The sequence below is a fragment of the Plectropomus leopardus genome, chromosome 5 (genome assembly GCF_008729295.1).
Source record: "Plectropomus leopardus isolate mb chromosome 5, YSFRI_Pleo_2.0, whole genome shotgun sequence".
NCBI lineage: Eukaryota > Metazoa > Chordata > Actinopteri > Perciformes > Serranidae > Plectropomus > Plectropomus leopardus.
In genome coordinates, this window is record NC_056467.1 from 10,102,993 (window position 1) to 10,121,632 (window position 18,640).

General features: G+C 39.6%; 3 protein-coding genes across 3 annotated transcripts; 2 read left to right on the forward strand and 1 right to left on the reverse strand.

Moving 5' to 3' along the window:
* The first annotated feature begins 3,106 nt into the window (after positions 1–3,106).
* Positions 3,107–9,183, forward strand: slc37a4a (solute carrier family 37 member 4a). Its single transcript, XM_042487310.1, has 9 exons — positions 3,107–3,290; positions 3,438–4,093; positions 4,400–4,632; positions 6,180–6,420; positions 6,754–6,912; positions 7,012–7,097; positions 7,935–8,048; positions 8,152–8,290; positions 8,508–9,183. The coding sequence occupies exons 2-9, from the start codon at positions 3,946–3,948 to the stop codon at positions 8,672–8,674; spliced, it is 1,287 nt and encodes a 428-aa protein (XP_042343244.1). The 5' UTR covers positions 3,107–3,290; positions 3,438–3,945; the 3' UTR covers positions 8,675–9,183.
* An 86-nt stretch (positions 9,184–9,269) lies between these two features.
* Positions 9,270–11,827, reverse strand: trappc4 (trafficking protein particle complex subunit 4). The gene is made up of 5 exons (XM_042487311.1): positions 11,617–11,827; positions 10,753–10,927; positions 9,990–10,093; positions 9,655–9,781; positions 9,270–9,530 (listed from the first exon to the last, which is right to left on the reverse strand). The coding sequence occupies exons 1-5, from the start codon at positions 11,789–11,791 to the stop codon at positions 9,452–9,454; spliced, it is 660 nt and encodes a 219-aa protein (XP_042343245.1). The 5' UTR covers positions 11,792–11,827; the 3' UTR covers positions 9,270–9,451.
* A 216-nt stretch (positions 11,828–12,043) lies between these two features.
* rps25 (ribosomal protein S25) lies at positions 12,044–14,765 on the forward strand. Its single transcript, XM_042486694.1, has 5 exons — positions 12,044–12,126; positions 12,733–12,822; positions 12,945–13,128; positions 14,517–14,615; positions 14,702–14,765. The coding sequence occupies exons 1-4, from the start codon at positions 12,124–12,126 to the stop codon at positions 14,609–14,611; spliced, it is 372 nt and encodes a 123-aa protein (XP_042342628.1). The 5' UTR covers positions 12,044–12,123; the 3' UTR covers positions 14,612–14,615; positions 14,702–14,765.
* The last annotated feature ends 3,875 nt before the right edge of the window (positions 14,766–18,640 follow it).

Here is an 18,640-nt window from a genome sequence, read left to right on the forward strand (position 1 = left end):
TGTATATTCTGAGGAAAAAAAAGGTTACATATAATATTTGAACATATATTGCCATTTCAATGGCTATAGCTAGCAACACTAAGTAATGATAGTATATTCTGCACAGGCGTGTAGCTTTATGGAGTTTTAAATGCATACAGACGTATGTCACTGTGTGGATGAGGGTGTGTTTGTGTGTGTGTGTGTGTGTGTGTGTGCGTGTGTGTGCGTGTGTGCGTGCGTGTGCGTGCGTGTGCGTGTGTGTGTGCGAGTGTGACCTGATGGTCTAAATAAGAATTTTAACCCCTTCTCAGCCTGTACTGGGCTATCCAATCCACCCTCCTAGATGTTAGTTCTCCTTTATCGGCTCCATGTATTTAGGTGACCTCTTGTGCCGTGTACAGTGCTTGTGTGAGACTGTATCTGTGTATGTGCAAGGACGGGACCACGGCTACCAAACCCCAGGGCCCTTACCCCTTAACCGTACCTGTGTGTGTGTATTTACTCGGAACCCTCTTCGTGCTGAGGTCCGCGTATGCCAGGTGTTGTAGTGTTTCCCTCGGTCACCAGTACTTTTTTGCGTGTACAGATGTGAACATGAAGAATTGAAAACTTTTAGATGGATTCCCCACCCATCTTGTCCTCCACCCCACTCTCCTGTCCTGTTTGCTCCTCCGTTAATGCTTAGCAGCAAGAACAAACATGGAGGCAGAAGAAGACAGGCAGGTAGAACCTTTGGTGTCCTAATGACAGCTTGATTAGATCCATAAACACTCCTGTAGGTTGTGTGTTTAGATGGTTATGATGAAGAAAAATAGGTCTCAGTACATCCAGTTCTTTGTCAAGAATGGTCTGAAATAAGAGCCTGTATTTACCTTGATGTACTTAACTTCCTTACATGCTTTAAGCTGTGTGTGTAAAGTGTCATCCTTACCCTAACATAAGTTGAATTCCTTTCTGTTGTCATGCATATGAATAATAAAGGGGATCTGTCATTGATAAATGGAAGAATATGACTCAACTGAAAGGGAAATACTAACCTAAATAAAAACTAAAAATTGTACGCAGTCTCTCATGGAGTCAGTCTGTGTGCGAGGAAGTAGTAATGCCTCAAAAAGAAAAAAATGGAATTTGAAATGTGCCTGTGATCTTAAGAGCCATCCTAAGACAAGTTAACTACTAAAATGTGTACAAACTGATGATAAAAAAAACCTTTATAAAAGCCATGAAAGTTCTATAGAAACCTTTATAAGTGGACAATTCTGGAATTGTAATGTAATATTTAAGGTCTAACATTCTAGAACTCACAATTCTAGAATTCTTTTAAAAAAAAAAAAAAAAAAAAAGTACACATTTAGAATTTTAAGTTTCTAGTTCTAGAACTCTGACTGTGATGTGAAATGTCAAACTCTAGAATGTAACTTGACATTCCAGAGTTTATTTAACAATCTACATTTGTAACTTTGCATTCTGTAACTGTCGACCAAACATTCTAGAACTTTACATTCTAAAGTTGTAACTAACACTGCGGGATTTTCACCTCAACTAACATTCTAGAATTTAATGTTCTTGAATTTAACGTAAGAGCACAAACTATTATTGTCTTAAAAATAGCTATTTTTGTAGTTAAACAATCAACCAGTAGAGAGAGCCGTCGCATGACAATACACACAATCCAAAGAGGGGTGGATTCTACGACGGAGGATTAGGGCCACATTAAGGGGAAAAAAAAAAATTATTTACGAGATTAAAGTCATTAGTTACGAGAAAAAACTCATTATTAACGAGAAAAAACTCATTATTAACGAGAAAAAAAGTCATTATTATTATTAATGAGAAAAAAGTCATTATTTACGAGATTAAACTCATTATTAACGAGAAAAAAATCATTATTAACGAGAAAAAAAGTCATTATTAATGAGAAAAAAGTCATTATTTACGAGATTAAACTCATTATTAACGAGAAAAAAGTCATTATTAACGAAATTAAACTCATTATTAACGAGAATAAAGTAATTATTTATGAGAATAAAGTCATAATATTCAAACCTGCTGCTTTTGGAGACCATTGTCAAAATGAGGGCTACGGAGGATTTGTTTCTTGAGACACAACGAAACCCCTCTGAATAGCCTGTATATGCATCCAACGATAACCCTGCAGTTGACCAGTTCAGCCATTTCCCCCTCCAGAAAAGCAGCAACATCCTCCAAGTCCGACTGGTTCTTTCGCCGGAAAAGATGCAGTTTCTTGCATATTCTTTTTAAAGTCCTGATACTTATGATAATGTGATGCTGATGTGCCAAAAGATTAAGTATCTCCTTATTTGTGAAACCTATCCTAAAAGACAACTCAACCAAATCCTCCGTAGCCCTCATGTTAACAAGTGTTTCCAAAAGCAGCAGGTTTGAATATTATGACTTTATTCTCGTAAATAATGACTTTTTTCTCGTTAATAATGACTTTTTTTCTCGTTAATAATGACTTTTTTCTCGTTAATAATGAGTTTAATCTCGTAAATAATGACTTTTTTTCTCATTAATAATGACTTTTTTCTCGTAACTAATGACTTTAATCTCGTAAATAATTTTTTTTTTTTCCTTAATGTGGCCCTAATCCTCCGTCGTAGTGATTCCGAGAGGAAGCATATTAAATTTAAAGTTTTGGACCAAAATCTGAACCCCAAAATTCCACATTGAGCAAAGTTTAAACCTGTTCACGTTTATGTTAAGGGACTATCGCAGATAACTACATGAAATCCTCTTCGACACGACCTCCACCGAAAACACCAAGGTAAACAATGCTACCTTAATACTTAATACTCCGATAGAAATGTAACGTGTCAAGTCAGGTAACGTAACGCCAAACAGCAAATAACTTACGTAACGTTACTAACCTTGAGTTTGCTGAAGCTAAACGTTAGCATAGCTGGCTAACATCAGCACACTCGAGGTCAGCAGTGGTTAACGTGTTTGCTGCTAAAAGGTGCGTCGCCTAACTTAACGTTAAAAGTTACAGTTACATCGAAACGTTAAGGTTTACCTCGGTGTTGTTGGTGGAGGTCGTGTGTTTCCACACCTCTTTGCGTACGTATCCGAGTAAACCGGAAGTCCATTCATTTCCACGACAGCCTCCGTGATCGCCGAGGTGTTTGCGCAACTCATGTTATCCAAACGAAAGAAGGCTTGTTATCGGATCCCGATGATGGTGTCTGGCCTTCACAGTTAACTTTTCCTTCTTCAGGCTCGGGACCTGAAAGTCTCAGACGGAGGCGTTGGGCCCGAGCACGGAGCTCTGCAGCAGGACCTTTCGTGTAAGTTTTTAAGCTTGTTGTTCGTGTTTGAAGTTTAATTTCATGTCTTATTTACATTGTTTTTTTGCCAAAACCCACAGCGCTAGTGTAATCTCTCGCTTTGCAACGTTGATTACATTTTGTACGTACTATTATTTGTCTTGGTAGGTCTGTGGAAGATCACAGTTCACACACCTACTTGGAGGAGACTCCCCCTGGTCTGCTTCAACTATTGGACTCCACAGTAGATCATTAACCACATCAGTCTGAGGACTCCTTCCATAACATCCTCACATGGACCATCAACAACAGATAAAACAAAAGAATACCTTGCTCATTGTCCAAGTACAGGAACCATTATATAAATAGTTGACTAAATAAAACAATAGTGGATGTCACAAACTGATTGATTTTCTTCTCCAAACCCTGTGGCTGTTCTGCAGCACATGGTAACAACACAGATTAAATCAGCCCCGGGGCAGAGAAGTTGACCATTAACCTCCCCTGCCGATTGTGAGCAAATCTCCACTTGTAAGCAGCTGATTCTGTACTGGATCCTGTTGCAAAGTTCACTGTCACAGGCAGAAGTCTGTCAAACAGCAGGGGCCTGCTCCCTCCTCTGGATTTGTCCTCTATTCCTCCACTTTTGCCATTTTTTAGGACTAACTCTGGAGTCATGGCTAAAGCGAATTATGGATACTACCGAGCCACTATATTTATGGCTATGTTTGTGGGCTACACACTTTACTACTTCAACAGGAAGACTTTCTCCTTTGTGATGCCTTCTCTCATGCAAGAAATTAAGCTGGATAAGGATGATCTGGGTATGAGACTCTTTTTGTGCATGATTTTGTGCTCGATTATCATGTTTTGCATGTAGTTAACCAGAAGGAACATAAATTACAATCAATGCTGTTACAAAGGCAGAATTTTACATTCTTTATTTTTAAAACTTGAAAACTGAAAAGGTCCCAAACTGCATAATTTATGCTGAATAACTTCAATGCATGCAATACATATGATATATATTACCTGTGTACATTACAGAGAACTGTGTGTCAGAGATATTTACGGGCAGAAAAACCTCTGCTCTGTGTAAACCCCTCTTCTCTTGCCCTCCCTTTCTTCAGGCATGATCACCAGTAGTCAGTCTTTGGCCTATGCTATCAGTAAGTTCATCAGTGGCGTGCTTTCGGACCAGATCAGCGCCCGCTGGCTCTTCTCCATTGGCCTGTGCATGGTGGGAGGCATCAATGTGGTGTTCTCCTGGTCCTCCACTGTCGCTGTCTTCTCTGCCCTGTGGTTTCTCAACGGCCTGGGCCAGGGCCTCGGCTGGCCTCCCTGCGGTAGGGTGCTGCGCAAGGTACCTGAGCCACAAGCCATATTTATATATATATCAGTGCTGCAAAATACTGACACCACATTCAGGAGCTTTCTTTCTCTCTGCTGGTATAAAGACAAATAGGCGCCATAATACAACCAGTTATTAACTGAGCTGGGTTCACTTAGAGGTAGAAGCACAATCCAAGTCAGATACATATAATACACAAAAAATAAGGAGTTAAATGTATTATTTATTGGGAATTTAAAGGGGAACTATGCCCAGTTTTCAAATTACTTATTTTGTTGATAAACATCAACAAATCCCAAAAAACCGTATAGTGCTTAGAAACGAATGTGTGATGTCATATGGTATAAATTGTTGAGCTGCTTTACAGACAATGAATTGTGTTTTAGATGACATTAAGCGCACCCAGGGGGATGCTCTGAGTATATGGGAATATTTTTTGTTTTAAAACTGAGAACACTACTATAGAATAAAGCTCATTTGGGTATAAAAAGGAAAACAGGCATTATTTGGGTCCACAAAATCAGGTTTCCATTCACTGTTCATGAAGCAGCTCCGGACTTTATACCCTATAACATTACAAGTTTGAGACTTCCCTCTCAAGTTTACAAATATTAATTCAACTAGGCCATAAAAAAATAAATGTGGAATTCTTAAATTAAGTGTTGTTCCTCCTTTACATTTAACATATCAGATTCATAACCTTCATCAGGACTGTTTGAGTGCGGTAAAACCCATTTTATATTCATGTTGATAAGTCCTGATTGGATTTGGCAGAAAATTGGCTGTTTATGTAAGGCCCTACTGCTCAAAGGAAGATGCCATTTGAGAAAATGTGTTTTTAGGGGCTTTAATATGTTTGTAAAGAAACAATAATTAGTTTTACCTCAGTACAGTTGCAGTGTTCCTCAGTATTCACCTTAGAGCTGGGCATTAGGGGAAAAAAGCAAATATTATGATATTTACGCACCAAATGCCTCAATATCAATATTGTGATGATATTGTAGGGTTTTTTCACAAAATATTTACACTATGAGATTTTTGATAAATAATCATCAGTAATGTGAATTTAATGACTAAGTTAGTGAAGGCAAATAACAGAGCAGCTAGAGCTGTCTGGCAAGTTCAGAAAATGAGTTTACTGTAATGCAGCCTTTAAAACCAGGAAAAGACAACACTTCCGACATTGAGATATCCAAAATCTAAGATGATATCTAGTCTTATGTCACAATAAAGATGTAATATCGCTGTACAGCCTAAATTCACCAGTGGATGTTAGCAGTGTGTGCAAGCCGACATGATGAAACTGTTGCTATGATGTACGTACAGTACAAGTGAAGTCTTCCTCCTTCCCTTGTTAAACCTCGCTGATTTGAAGCCTGTCACATCATCCAGTATCACAACTGTCAAACAACCATCATTCAGTTATCACCTGCTGTCAATTCAGAACGCTGCACTGCCTCAATTATTCCGTCCCTCCTGTATATCAAAGGCAAGATAATGACACTTTCTGTCAACTCTGTCACAATGTCATGTCATTATTTCCTCTCCTCTGCTGTCAGTGGTTTGAGCCCTCTCAGTTCGGGACATGGTGGGCCGTTCTCTCCTGCAGCATGAATCTGGCTGGCAGCTTGGGCCCCATTATCGCCACTGTGCTGACCGAGAGCTACAGTTGGAGGACGATACTGTCGGTATCTGGGATGATTTGTGTGGCGGCCTCCTTTTGTTGCCTGCTGCTCATCAAGAATGAGCCCAAGGATGTGGGGTTGCCAAATGTAGATACAGGAGCCAAGAAAAGTAAAGGTGAGACTGACGGGTGATAAAGTTTTCTCTGATTGTTGCTAAAGAAGGCACAGTATATTTGTTTAAACATGTGCAATACTCGGTTAACATATAGCTGTGCATGTTCCAGACGTGCGTGCGTGTGTGTGTCTGTTTTTGCAAAGCATGTTGGGACTAAAGGTCGGCTACATGATGGACTCTGTATCCAATGTTTCCCTCACATTTGTGTGAGCTGTGTCCGGTTCACACAAAGGCAAAGTTAAAAAAGATGTTTTATGCATGAATCTGATAACAAACAGAGATCCTCCCAGTCCACAACTCAGCATAATAATACTCTGCCTGCTTCCTGTCCAGGATCCTCCAGTGATGAAAGCACCCTGTCTGAGTTCCTGCTGTCACCCTACCTGTGGCTGCTCTCTGTGTCCTACCTGGTGGTGTTCGGGGTGAAGACAGTCTGCACTGACTGGGGCCAGCTGTTTCTCATTCAGGACAAGGGCCAGTCCACACTTATGGGTATGGAGGAGATTGTAGACATTCCTGTAGAAAAACATGGTGATAGTTCAGTTGTGTCAGCTATTAATTTCTTGTGAATCGATGTATTCTTTTTCATAGGTAGCTCATACATGAGTGCCCTGGAGGTTGGAGGGCTGTTGGGCAGCCTCGCCGCGGGTTACTTCTCTGACAAGGCGGTGGCCAAAGTGAGTTTCTGTCTAGTACACATCTGAATTCATTTAACTGCTTTTTGTTTGATTGATTTTGGAAATGCCGTGTGGATTCTGTAGGTATGCTTACTGACCTAGTTGTTTTTGTCTTGTGCAACATGAAGTCTTTTGCACATATTCAGGTATATTTTTGCAGCGATTTGCCTCCACTATCAGCAATGTGCACCAAAAGTAACTATATTATTTGGACAATATGGTTGCCACATTTTCAAAAGATTTGTTGGGCAAGTAGGGAAGAATTGGCAAAGTGCAACTTCATGATAATCAACAAGCACATTGATTATTCCTGGATTGCGTTTGTCTTTCTGCTATGCAGGATTTTCCTAAAAATAAAGACTATCTATAGACGTATACAGAAGTAATCTCTCTCTATCAAAATGTGTGTATTTATCTGCAAAGACTTTGCTTTCTGCCTGTATTTCTTATTTTCTTCATATTTTCTGTGTTCGGGACGTTTATGGACGTGTGCATAAACAGTCTGCCACCTGGCGACCAGGTCAGGTGGCACCTACCTGGCGACAGGTATTTAGGCCTTTGAACACTGAGTAAATTGGGGCAATTTTTCAGGAGCATGATAAAAAGGCAATGAGGAACTTGGCATTAAGTGTCCCACACATTGCAAGAAATGAGTAGATTTGCTCAGTACGCAGAGGGTAAAAATGTTAGGACCACCTTTTTGCACATTCCAAGTCTCAAATGTCTCACAGCCCTGTAAATGGCATAAATAGTCATTTGGTCTTTTTGGTTTCTGATTGGAATAAGCAACAATAGAAACCAGAAAAAATGTTTCTTTGTCTTCCTTTTTTGGTACAGCAAGGCATGAGAATCTACGGCAATCCTCGGCATTTCATCCTGATCTGCATGATGGCGGGAATGTTTGTGTCCATGTACCTGTTCAGAGTCACAGTGACTCCTGACAGCTCAAAGGTATCTGCTCTAACACCGACACCCCACTCGACAATAAGTGATCACTGAGAGCTTCTGTGATGCGTGTCGACCTCATGGCTGCACCTCTCTTTTGTACCTTCAGGTGTGGATCCTCAGCTTGGGTGCTGCTTTTGGTTTCTCCTCTTATGGACCAATAGCTTTATTTGGAGTCATAGCCAATGAGAGTGCCCCATCCAACTACTGTGGGACATCACATGCTATTGTTGCCCTGATGGCCAACAGTAAGTTGATTTTCATTTCAGAGCCACATTATACATCAACTCCACATACGGAGCCTGACATACAGCTATTGCTAAATGCCTTTACACCGACAATGGAAGCGTAGACATAGAGATTCTTAAGGATACCTTTTACTTAGTTTCGCTTCTATTCCAGTAGATGCACATTTTATATTCTCTAATCCTTGGGAGTAAATTTATCTTTTTGTGTTCTCCTCAGTTGGTGGCTTCCTGTCGGGCCTACCATTCAGCACCATAGCCAAGCACCACGGCTGGGAAACGGCCTTCTGGGTAGCAGAGGTCATCTGTGGTGTCACCGCTCTTGGATACTTCCTGCTGCGCAACATCCGCACCAAGATGGGTCACGTGTCCAAGAAGGCCGACTAAAACATCACTAAACCTCATCCTCTGCACCCAGAGGAAAACTGGGTACTTTGAGCCATCATTGTATTGTCAGGTTTTTCGTACTTGATTTTTTTTTTTTTATACCACAGTATTTTCTCTTCCAGCAGACAGACATAAATGAAGCTCTGTTGAGTGCCTTTTCCTCAAAAATCAGTTTTTAGAGCTTGTCTACATTCTATATTGGAATCTGTGACTCAATAAGATAATGTAAATGACTGCAGTCAGTGACTGTTTGTCACTTAATGTGGCAAAAACACAACTGGAGAAAGTTTTTCCCTCCAAAGGCAACTACGGATTTCAATAAGAGCACAACTGGAATGTAGTTCAGAAACTGGCATATTATACAATATCTGTTAACTTTAATATTGAATCATTAATGAAATTACAACACTTACGGTTTTTTTTTTTGTATAAAGCAAAACATGAGGTCTTCCTTATGAAAAACAGTCAAGGCTTGAATAAATGATTTCTTCAGTTTTTTCAGTCACTTTCACAGTTTAACCTCAATGTCAAGTGGACTACATTTAAATCACTCATTAATTCAAAGTAAATGCAGCCAAAAACAAATACGATGTGAAACTTTTACAGAATGTCATTTAATCAAGTATTTACAAAACAACGTATTTACAATGTGTCAACTGCCAGTCTGATACCAACGTGGAGACCAACTTTCTCTCACCAACTGAACTTCAACCACTTTCATACGAAGTCAGTGAATCTGGTAGAAATTATAGCTCATTCTCTTCAGTCTTCTCTGGTTCAAGATCCAGCTCCAAAGTTTCCGGCTTTCTCTGCAATCTCCAGCGCGCTCTTCAGATTCTGGTCAAAGAGTTCACACCTGAAAATCAAACACTGAAGGTCACATCAAAGGGCACAAGGGATTGGATGTGTGGGTGTTAGACATTAGACACTTTAATCTGAAATCTACCAAGTGCTAAACACAGCATTACCCAGAGAATTACCTGATTGGCATTTCCAGAGAATAAAACGGGTTCTTGAGGGCAAAATCTGAATAGATCTCATAAATCTTCCGCAATAGCGCATCAATACCAGATTGCCGAGGGTCCGCCAGAACAATGAACTTTATCCCTGAAAGGAAACGCAGTGAGAAAGAAGTCAGTTTTCAAATAACCACTGTCAAACATACAATACGTAGATGTGTCATGCTGAGGGGTTGTTTTATAAGGATTAGTGGGTGGATTTTTAATGAGACTAGATAACATCAGTGGCTCATGTCTGACAACAAAATTATTGCATGAGTCTTTGATTCACTGACATTAACACTTAGTTTACTGACCTGTGAGAGTCTGGAAGCAGTGGAGTTTGAAAACGTCCGTCTCTAGCATCTCAATCCCAGAACTGCCAACTTCAGGAGACAACTGTGAACCTATGGCAAACAAGCTGGGGAACACAGAGATGGGCAATTTAATGCTTTAGACAGGAATCCCTCTGTACCGATTTGTGCTAAAATGAACTTCAGTGAGCAGATTCCAATGTGACTTGATCCGCTTAAGGCTAATGCATCACAATCAACGGTATGCCCTGGTTTTGCCCTTTTTTGTTATCACTTCATGTCTTTATGTAGTTATTTTTATTCTATTTGTGGTAATTTTTTCCACATTGAATTTCTTTATCGTTACTTTGCATATCCTTGCAGTAGTTTTTTATATCTTTCCATCTGTTTTGCATCTCTGCGTTCTTATAGTGTCACTTTGTAGTTGCTTTATGTTCATTTGAGTGACATTTTGCAGGTGATGGCCAAAGGGCCCCTGACACTTTGGGCCCCTAAGCCTGTTCCCAGTAGGCCTGTCCATTAATCCATCCATGGGCGTCCTTCACTCAAAGCTGTGAACTGAAATGTAGTTAAAACTTCTCATTATAGAGGAGTGCTCTTAGTCAGTTCTAATAAGGGGGGAAATAACACTGGTACTGGATTGGTACTCAGCATCCCTGATTTATCTGGGGATATCAAAACTGGAATCAAGGTAGAAAAACAGATGTTTCCCCAGTAAGAAACACATCAGACCCAGAGCTCTCTGTGAAACATGGGTACGACTCACGAGTGGAACATAGATGCCAGCATCAGCTTCTCATTGGAGCTCAGGCGTGCCCGTCCGAAGCGAATAGACACTGGGTAATTAGAGGGATCCTTCAAGTATTCAAGGATGTCCTTTCCGTCTGCTGTGTTCTTGCCAAGCACATCAACACCATTGATGGACAGCACTGCATGGCCCACTGGAGGATGACAACACAGATACTTCAATTTTAGAAAACACAGTGTAAAGTTAGACTATGAAAATACATGCAGCCTGATTGTGAAATACTTAAACCACAGATCATATACAACTGAATTTTCAAATCTGCAACGTTACAGTGAGGCCACTTTCAATGCAAAATTTATCCTCATGCAGAATGACTGCAGAAAACATTTTAGCTAATGTTTTACCATAGGAAACTATCCAAAATAAATAATAACAATAATCTTTATTTATATACCACTTCTCAAGCTCCAGCACATTAAAGCACAAGAATAAAATAGTAATGCATACACGTATGAGAGTGCAAGTTAAAAAATACAATTTCATAAATAGGTAATTAAAGTGTGGAAAAAAGAAAAAACCCAATTTAACCGGATAGAAATTAAGATTAAAATAAATAACCACACGTATAAGCAGACAAGACGTTAATAAAACAAATGATGTCATATAAAACAGGTTGAATGCCGTTATAACAAACTCTTGAATATAAAACAGATAAAAGTGTCAAGTTTATTAAATAATAACATGGCAAAACATAAACGGGACCACTATATAATACTAAGATAATAAATATAACACCATCATGATCTGTCTGCATCTTCCCCAAAACCACAGGTAGGAATGGCAGATAGCAAAACGAGCTAACGCTATGCTCTTAAATGTTACCTCTGATTCCGTCCCGCTGTCCAAACGATACGACCACCTTTTCATCGTGATGCTTTAGCACCAAATCTAAAGGATAGCTGAAGGTTTTCTCGGCCTCCGCTCTGGGGACATAATTGTCATATTGGTAAATTAAACCTCCAGCCTTGTTCACCACATACACACTGAAGATCACCATCTTTGCGACGTCCTTGCTCAGCTGACAAAAGTGTCACGTGACCTCAAAGTGTCAAAAACACCAACAAAGCTAAATAAGCTGATATTTAACCACGTTGGATTTTTTTGAGCGATTTCTATCTTTTCTGTGACTTATATCTTCGTTTGAATCTCAGATGTGTTGGTATATATATGTTCAGGAATTTGGCGACCCAATATAACGGCCTAAAAACGATAAAACACGGAAGAACTCAATTTCCCATAACCCCCGAGTCCATTTCCGCGTATACGGGTTGTCTAAGGGGCGCTTGCACGGGTGAACTTCCTTTCGCTCCGACATCTTGACGAGGAAACATGGTGAGGATAGCTATTACACGTTTTGTCGAAAGAAATTAGATATTTTTAACGTGTCTGTGATTTATGTGGAGTTCTAACTGTCCGGGTCATCTGGTTAAAGCACTGCGCTTTCCTACGATGTGATAAAAGTCTGTGAATGAAGAAACTAGCGGTTAAATATGACTCTTTTAGTAGCTGGCTAGTTAGCTAGCTAGCTACTCGCTACTCAGCTAGCTTGCTAATTTTACCACGCTGTCGTGATACAGTCGCTGTGGAAATAAGCCGAGCAACGATTTCATGTATTTTTCTGCATAAACGACAACTTTATCTTTCGATAAACACATGACGGCAACACCGAAGGCTATTACAGTGCGCTCTTATTGTAACAATGAGAATAATAAATGCTAATAGTCAGCATGAAGCGCCCAGAGAACACAGACTAGGCCGTCCCATGCCGGCCAGCACAGTTAAACCAGCGGCTGCTGGTTCCGTCTGTCAGCCGGGCTTCCCCTGCAAAAGCATCTTTATATTTATAGTAGACCAGCGGCGAAGCATGTGTTGATATGAACCACATGTCTCAGTCTAACTGTAGGCCACTGTTAAGTAAATAAACTTATTTGTTTTCAGCCTCCCAAACAAGATAAGAAGAAGGACACTGGGAAGTCCAAGAAGGACAAGGACCCAGTCAACAAGTCTGGAGGCAAAGCCAAAAAGAAGGTACACAGCGGTTAATATTCATCCAAAATTGGCCCTTCACATGTGATGTGGCTGCTGAATAATTTTCCACCAGGTGCACTTTGAGCTTTTCTAAAAGACAATATTTCTCTGATTCTGAGCAGAAGTGGTCCAAGGGAAAAGTGAGGGATAAGCTCAACAACCTGGTCCTGTTCGACAAGGCAACCTACGACAAGTTGTACAAAGAAGTCCCCAACTACAAGCTCATCACCCCCGCTGTGGTGTCTGAGAGGCTTAAGATCCGTGGCTCCCTGGCCAGGAATGCCCTCCAGGAGCTGCTCGCCAAAGGTGAATTTGTGTGTCCCTTCAGTGGTGCACACTCGATCTGACAAAATACCTGCATCCAAATCAGTTACAGCTGTTTAAAGTAAAACCCATTATATGATAGTCTTGATGTGCAGTATTCGTAGAGCATGCACCAAGGTAGAGTGGTTAAGGTTTGGTTTGCACCCTCCTACACTCATTTTCTAGTTGTGTATATACTAAATGTTGGTTAAAATTTGAATCAAAGATTGTTACAGCATACATAGTAGTTACTATTAAGATGAACTCAATAAAGATCCCTTTTCATCTGTTCATTGAATAGGTGATGTGATCCTGCAATCTAAGTATTATTTTGCAGCTTTTAATGGCAGTATTTTAGCGTTTTTGCTATTCATGTTACAGGTAGTGTCCTGAACAAAAAATTTTGTTGGTCAGTATTATTTTTGTGGAAAGGGGAATTTTAACCAAAGGAGTAGAAGTTACATGTTCACGTGTTTACAGTGAAAATGTCAGGACTTTAAAAAAGCGGATAAAGGAAAAAGTTGTTTAGAAGTTGAAGCTTAGAGCTCTGTGTTTGCTTTGACGTCTTCAGTAATCCCATCTGCCAGAATACATCTTTTGCATTGGAGACAGAGGTGGAGATGGTTCTTACAGCAACAATAACACATTTTGCCATGTAAAACATTGTGATGCAACATTAAGCTTATCCCATCAGTGTGCCCCGCAGTCATCAGCACCGCTCGCTTGCTGTGTCTAACATTTATAAATGCTTACACACAAAGTATCCAAGTCAAAATGTTTTTGTATCCATTTCATCAGGTATGAAAAGAGAGCTTTGCATGGTTGATAAGAAGTACGAGTACTGCGACAATCACTAATCACAGCCACAATTTCTTTGTCACTTCTTTTGAAATTCTCTTTAAAGTTTTCAAAGTTAAAATTGCTCAGTGAAAGTAAGAAGTACAGCGGGGAATGCTATTTCAAAAACATTTTAATAATGTATGCATTGTTGCATCCCACCAGATGTCAAGCAAACTATAAAGATACAAAAATATAAAGTGTGGAGAGCTTGGTTCAGTGTCTCCTGTATGAAACCTGCGGCCTGTAACAGATGATTCTGCTGTCTGTTTGGTTCATTTCTTTTCTCTAAATTAATTGCAAACTGCATTGAAGTAGGGGCTTGAACTACTGTGTTAAACTGCATTCATCCATGTAAAGCATAAACGATTTTAGCCACCGATTGATCCGTTATCTCTGTGTAACTACGGCATTGAGACACTTTCAGTCGGACATATAACATGATCTGATGCACACATTCACTGGTCAAGCAAGTTGCAGCGCAGCATAAATAAGTAAATGTTAATGTAAAATTAGAATTGGTTGACAGAAGGTGGTTCTGTTTTGTCTTCCAGGCATGATCAAACTGGTGTCCAAACACAGAGCGCAGCTGATTTACACACGTAACACCAAGGGTGGAGATGAGGAGGCAGCAGCAGAGAAAGCATAATCAGGTACAGTGATTGAAATGGTAGATCTGCACGAGTCTTTTTCTTTGTTAGCTGCAGCCACTGACCTGCAGCCTTTTTTTGTCTTGCAGGTTCTCCTGTGTTTCCTCTGATGGGCTGTTTGTAATAAAAGGTGAATAAAATGTAAAGACAAAATCACAGGTGTTTGTCACATTTCATTCATAATTTGGTTGGTAGACTGATATAATAGTTAATGTTATAGCCGGGAAAATAAAGCACTGGGTCTAAATATTGACCGTTGAAATGGGTTAGTTGAGAACATAAAGCATCAGACTGTGGGACAGTAAGGCTTAGAGGATGGCACTAGTAAAGCATGCACTGCATGGGTGACAGTTTGTGGTTCACACTGTCTTCTGCTTCAGAAGTGATCTTTCTGTTTGAAGTTATGAACGAACTCTATAATCACATGGGTTTCCTGAGAGTACTCCTGCGTCCTACCCGAAAAGCTGTATGTCTGGTATAAATAAGGTAATACCTCGAGCCTTTCCACTGGACCAAGTGTTACCAGAATTGGAGCTGGTCGCTGGTCTGTCTATTGCTCCTTGAAAGAATATTCCAATAAAAATACCACCTTTGGTAAATTGGTCATACCATGTTACCTAAACTCAAAAAGAGAAATTATTTTTCTTGCATGCTTTCATTAATAATGGGGACCAAAGACTTATTAACTGGACAAAGTTACAACTGCAAAACTACATCAACTACAAAATGCATGTTTGGAAAGTACTGAGCATGCAACTGGATAAATGACTCTTGGATTATGCTGTTGCTCTCAAGTTCTGTGAGAGTTTGTAAATGAATGTTTTGGATATGGTTTCGTTATTAAACGTGGTCCCCAATAAATAAACATTTTCCATGGATGCATGTGAGAAAAACAGTTTTCTTCACGAATTCAAGGTAACGCAGCACGACTAATTGATTTACAAATGGTTATTTTGTGTTTGTAGTCTTCCTTTAAAGTGAGACTGAGTTGATGGCAAAGAGTTAATGTGCCAGTGGCAATGATCTCATCTAACCTGTGCTGTGTTCAAAAATGCTCTTAAAATTCTGAAATTGATCTGACTAACATAAAGCAGGTGCTTAAGATGTATGTGCAGACAAACTCCAAAATAAAGGGAACACATTCCTCTTAAAGTAAAAGCACAAATGCTCCATTAATGCACAAAAATTAAGGGTTTTAAAATTGTTAAATCTGTGTGGTTTAGTTGTGTTCTGTGGTCTTGTTTTTAATAATTAAGCTATAGTTAAGGCTTTTTATTTGAAGTACTGATTACTGAATCAAAGCAGTGTGCAGTGCTCATGGGGGTGGGAATTCCCTCTCTTGTAGATACTGAAAATTATAATTTTTAACCCACTGAAATCTGGATTCCCATTTGTTTTCTTGTGCGTTCAGACGCTTTTCACAAGCTTTGAAAGTCCCTTAGAAACCAGAGTGAATTGCTTTGATTTTTGTCTAAAACGGGGAAAAGGCAATGGCCAACATGGTGAGAAATGTCCCACAAATTGTAAGAAATTAGTAGAAAAATGCGCAAAAATTGATTTTAGAAAACAGAAGTTTATTATAGATTATTATAAAATTATCTTTAAAAAAATAGAGGCTTTTTAACTTTTGCAAAATGGTATTTCTTGGTTTTGACTCATTGACAAAAGAAAAAAATAAGTCTAACCTCTCCCTCCTTTTTTGTCATATCTGTACTTGGATCGAAAGAGCACTGGTTTTTGAAACCTACATGTGAAGTAGCACTCATCAGCCAAACTTTTTTGCATAATTATATTTTATTGTACATTTATGCTAAAGCAAAAAACATACAGAAGATATAAAGATATATCTTTTTCCTTTTTTTCAGGTAATTTTCTTGTAACTTTTTTGCTCGTTTTGCACCATGTCTTAAGTTGCTCGTTGCTTCCTCTCTGTTTTTGAAAGAAATCAGATGAATTTGCTCAGGTTTCAGCGGGTTAATCTTTGGGTTTAGGATATTTAAAACATGCATGTTCTTTGACATTGTGAAGGTTCATTCAAAACCTTCCTGGCGTTCTGCTCAAACCAGCACTCTGGGGGTGAGTGAGCCTTTGCTGCTGAACCCATTCACACCATTTAGTGTGTTATGTTCAATTAGTATCAGCATCCTTGGTAATGAAAGTCCTCAGTTCTGCGTGTGAACCATGTACCAAGTGATGTCATCCGAAAAATTCAAAGGGACATCTTGACTCATCCGATCCTGTTTTCAGTGTAAGATGGATCATTTCCAACGTGGTGTAAAAGATTTATCATTCATGCCCTCCATTTGTCTGCTAAAAGCCACAGGCAGTGAAAGGTTATGAGATATTGATAAGAAATGGCATGAAATGAAGCTGTCCCCACTGTCAGATGTTTGCTCAGGGCAGGAAAGACACAGGAGTCTCGTGATGGATGCTGTCAGACGTCTCTTTGTCACCGCTCAGCACCACCTCGAGCAGCAACAGCAAAATAAACTGCAGGATGCACGCCACTGATACATGCACCACCCATCAGCTCCTCCAGCATCTGCCTGTGAGAACACAAACATCACCGCCACTGTTTCAGTGTAGATGATTTCTCAGCATTTACCTTACGGCTGGCTTTTTAACAGACAAAACAGCACGCAGAACTGAATTCCTTAAGTCTAAATTCAGGGTTTACTGTTCCAGTTGTATTAGTGGTGTTTGGTTTGTTACACAATATCAAATAAGCCTTGCACCTAAAGATTTTTGTAATTTGTTACATACAGCAAATAATGCTGTCTTTCCTCTGTAACCCTTTATAAAGTATGTGCTCAATGGAGGTGCCTGCTGGGCTCAGAAAGCCCGTTTTAACATGGACCTCACGTTCCTACAATTTTGGGTAGGGAAATCAGTGTTTGTAATCATGTTTGGCTCCTCCAAATATAATGAAATTACAATAATCAGTCATTTCACTTCTGCATCGTTGAAAATGAACAGAGTGCAAGCTCTGTCAATTCCTCTAGTTATTTGTTTATATTTTTTATTGCACACTTGTTTTAAGTTATCGTAACCGACGATGGGTGGAGCTTTTTGCAGTCATATAAACCTTCAGCTCAGTCAAAGTTGCCCCCACGCTGCTCCAAAAAGGATGTAACAGTGATAAACATTGAACAGAGCAATCACAGCTTTTTAGATTATATGAAAACAATGCTGGGATTTGTAGTCTGGTAGTGTGATATTGCACAAGGCAAAGTGGAAAAAGCATAATTCTAACTTTTGCAATGAGAAGTTATTGTTTTTTGTGTTGTTTTTTTTTAGCCATGAATATCTGCATGGTCAAAATCATATGATCATGAACACTGACCTGTAGGTCTGCTGGCACTGGCTGAAGAAGCTACAGAAACATGCCTAACTGTGTCTGCTGTTTTGGCCACAGTTAACAGGAAAGGGAGTGAATAATCATACTGTGTTCAGACATGTAATGTGACTGTATATACCTTTAAAGGTCCCAAATTGTGCTCATTTTCAGGTTCATACTGTAATTCTGGGTTTCTGCTAGATTGTGTTTCATGCTTCAGTGTTCAAAAAACACAACTTCTCTTCCACTGTCCACCTGAATATACCAGTATTTATCCTCTGTCTTAAACCTGTTTTAGTGCCTATCTCCAAGCCCCCCCTCCAAAAAAAAGCCCTTTCTGCTCTGGTCGGTCTTCCTCTCTGCTCTTGGCGTTTCTGCACCGCCATTACAGCCAAGGGAATGACTAACAGCACTGTAGCTGCACTTTCTATATTTATAGATACATCTTTTCACTGAAATTGTATTGCTTGGCGATAGATTGGGTCCGTGTTTTCGTCCTGTCAGCTGATGTCATTCACATGAACTGCAAAGCATTCGAACAGGAAATACAAATTTATAATATTTGTTTCAAGTTTAAAACAGCTTGTATAGTATATTTGTGACATCACAAATTCAAATCTGACAGCTTGTTTAAAGGCACAAGTCTGAGTTCAGAAACTGTGCCTTTCACTGTGGGTTGATTATTTTGATA

Excerpts from the sequence above, each read along its gene's own strand:
- slc37a4a (XM_042487310.1), top strand. The coding sequence starts at position 3,946 with ATGGCTAAAGCGAATTATGGATACTACCGAGCCACTATATTTATGGCT. Across the intron at positions 4,633-6,179 it reads GCGGTAGGGTGCTGCGCAAG|TGGTTTGAGCCCTCTCAGTT; the intron begins GTACCTGAGCCA and ends CTCTGCTGTCAG. Across the intron at positions 6,913-7,011 it reads GGGCCAGTCCACACTTATGG|GTAGCTCATACATGAGTGCC; the intron begins GTATGGAGGAGA and ends TCTTTTTCATAG.
- trappc4 (XM_042487311.1), bottom strand. The coding sequence starts at position 11,791 with ATGGTGATCTTCAGTGTGTATGTGGTGAACAAGGCTGGAGGTTTAATT. Across the intron at positions 10,928-11,616 it reads ACAGCGGGACGGAATCAGAG|TGGGCCATGCAGTGCTGTCC; the intron begins GTAACATTTAAG and ends GTCATCCTCCAG. Across the intron at positions 9,531-9,654 it reads TCTCTGGAAATGCCAATCAG|GTGTGAACTCTTTGACCAGA; the intron begins GTAATTCTCTGG and ends TTTGATTTTCAG.
- rps25 (XM_042486694.1), top strand. Across the intron at positions 12,823-12,944 it reads GAGGCAAAGCCAAAAAGAAG|AAGTGGTCCAAGGGAAAAGT; the intron begins GTACACAGCGGT and ends GATTCTGAGCAG. Across the intron at positions 13,129-14,516 it reads CCAGGAGCTGCTCGCCAAAG|GCATGATCAAACTGGTGTCC; the intron begins GTGAATTTGTGT and ends TTTGTCTTCCAG.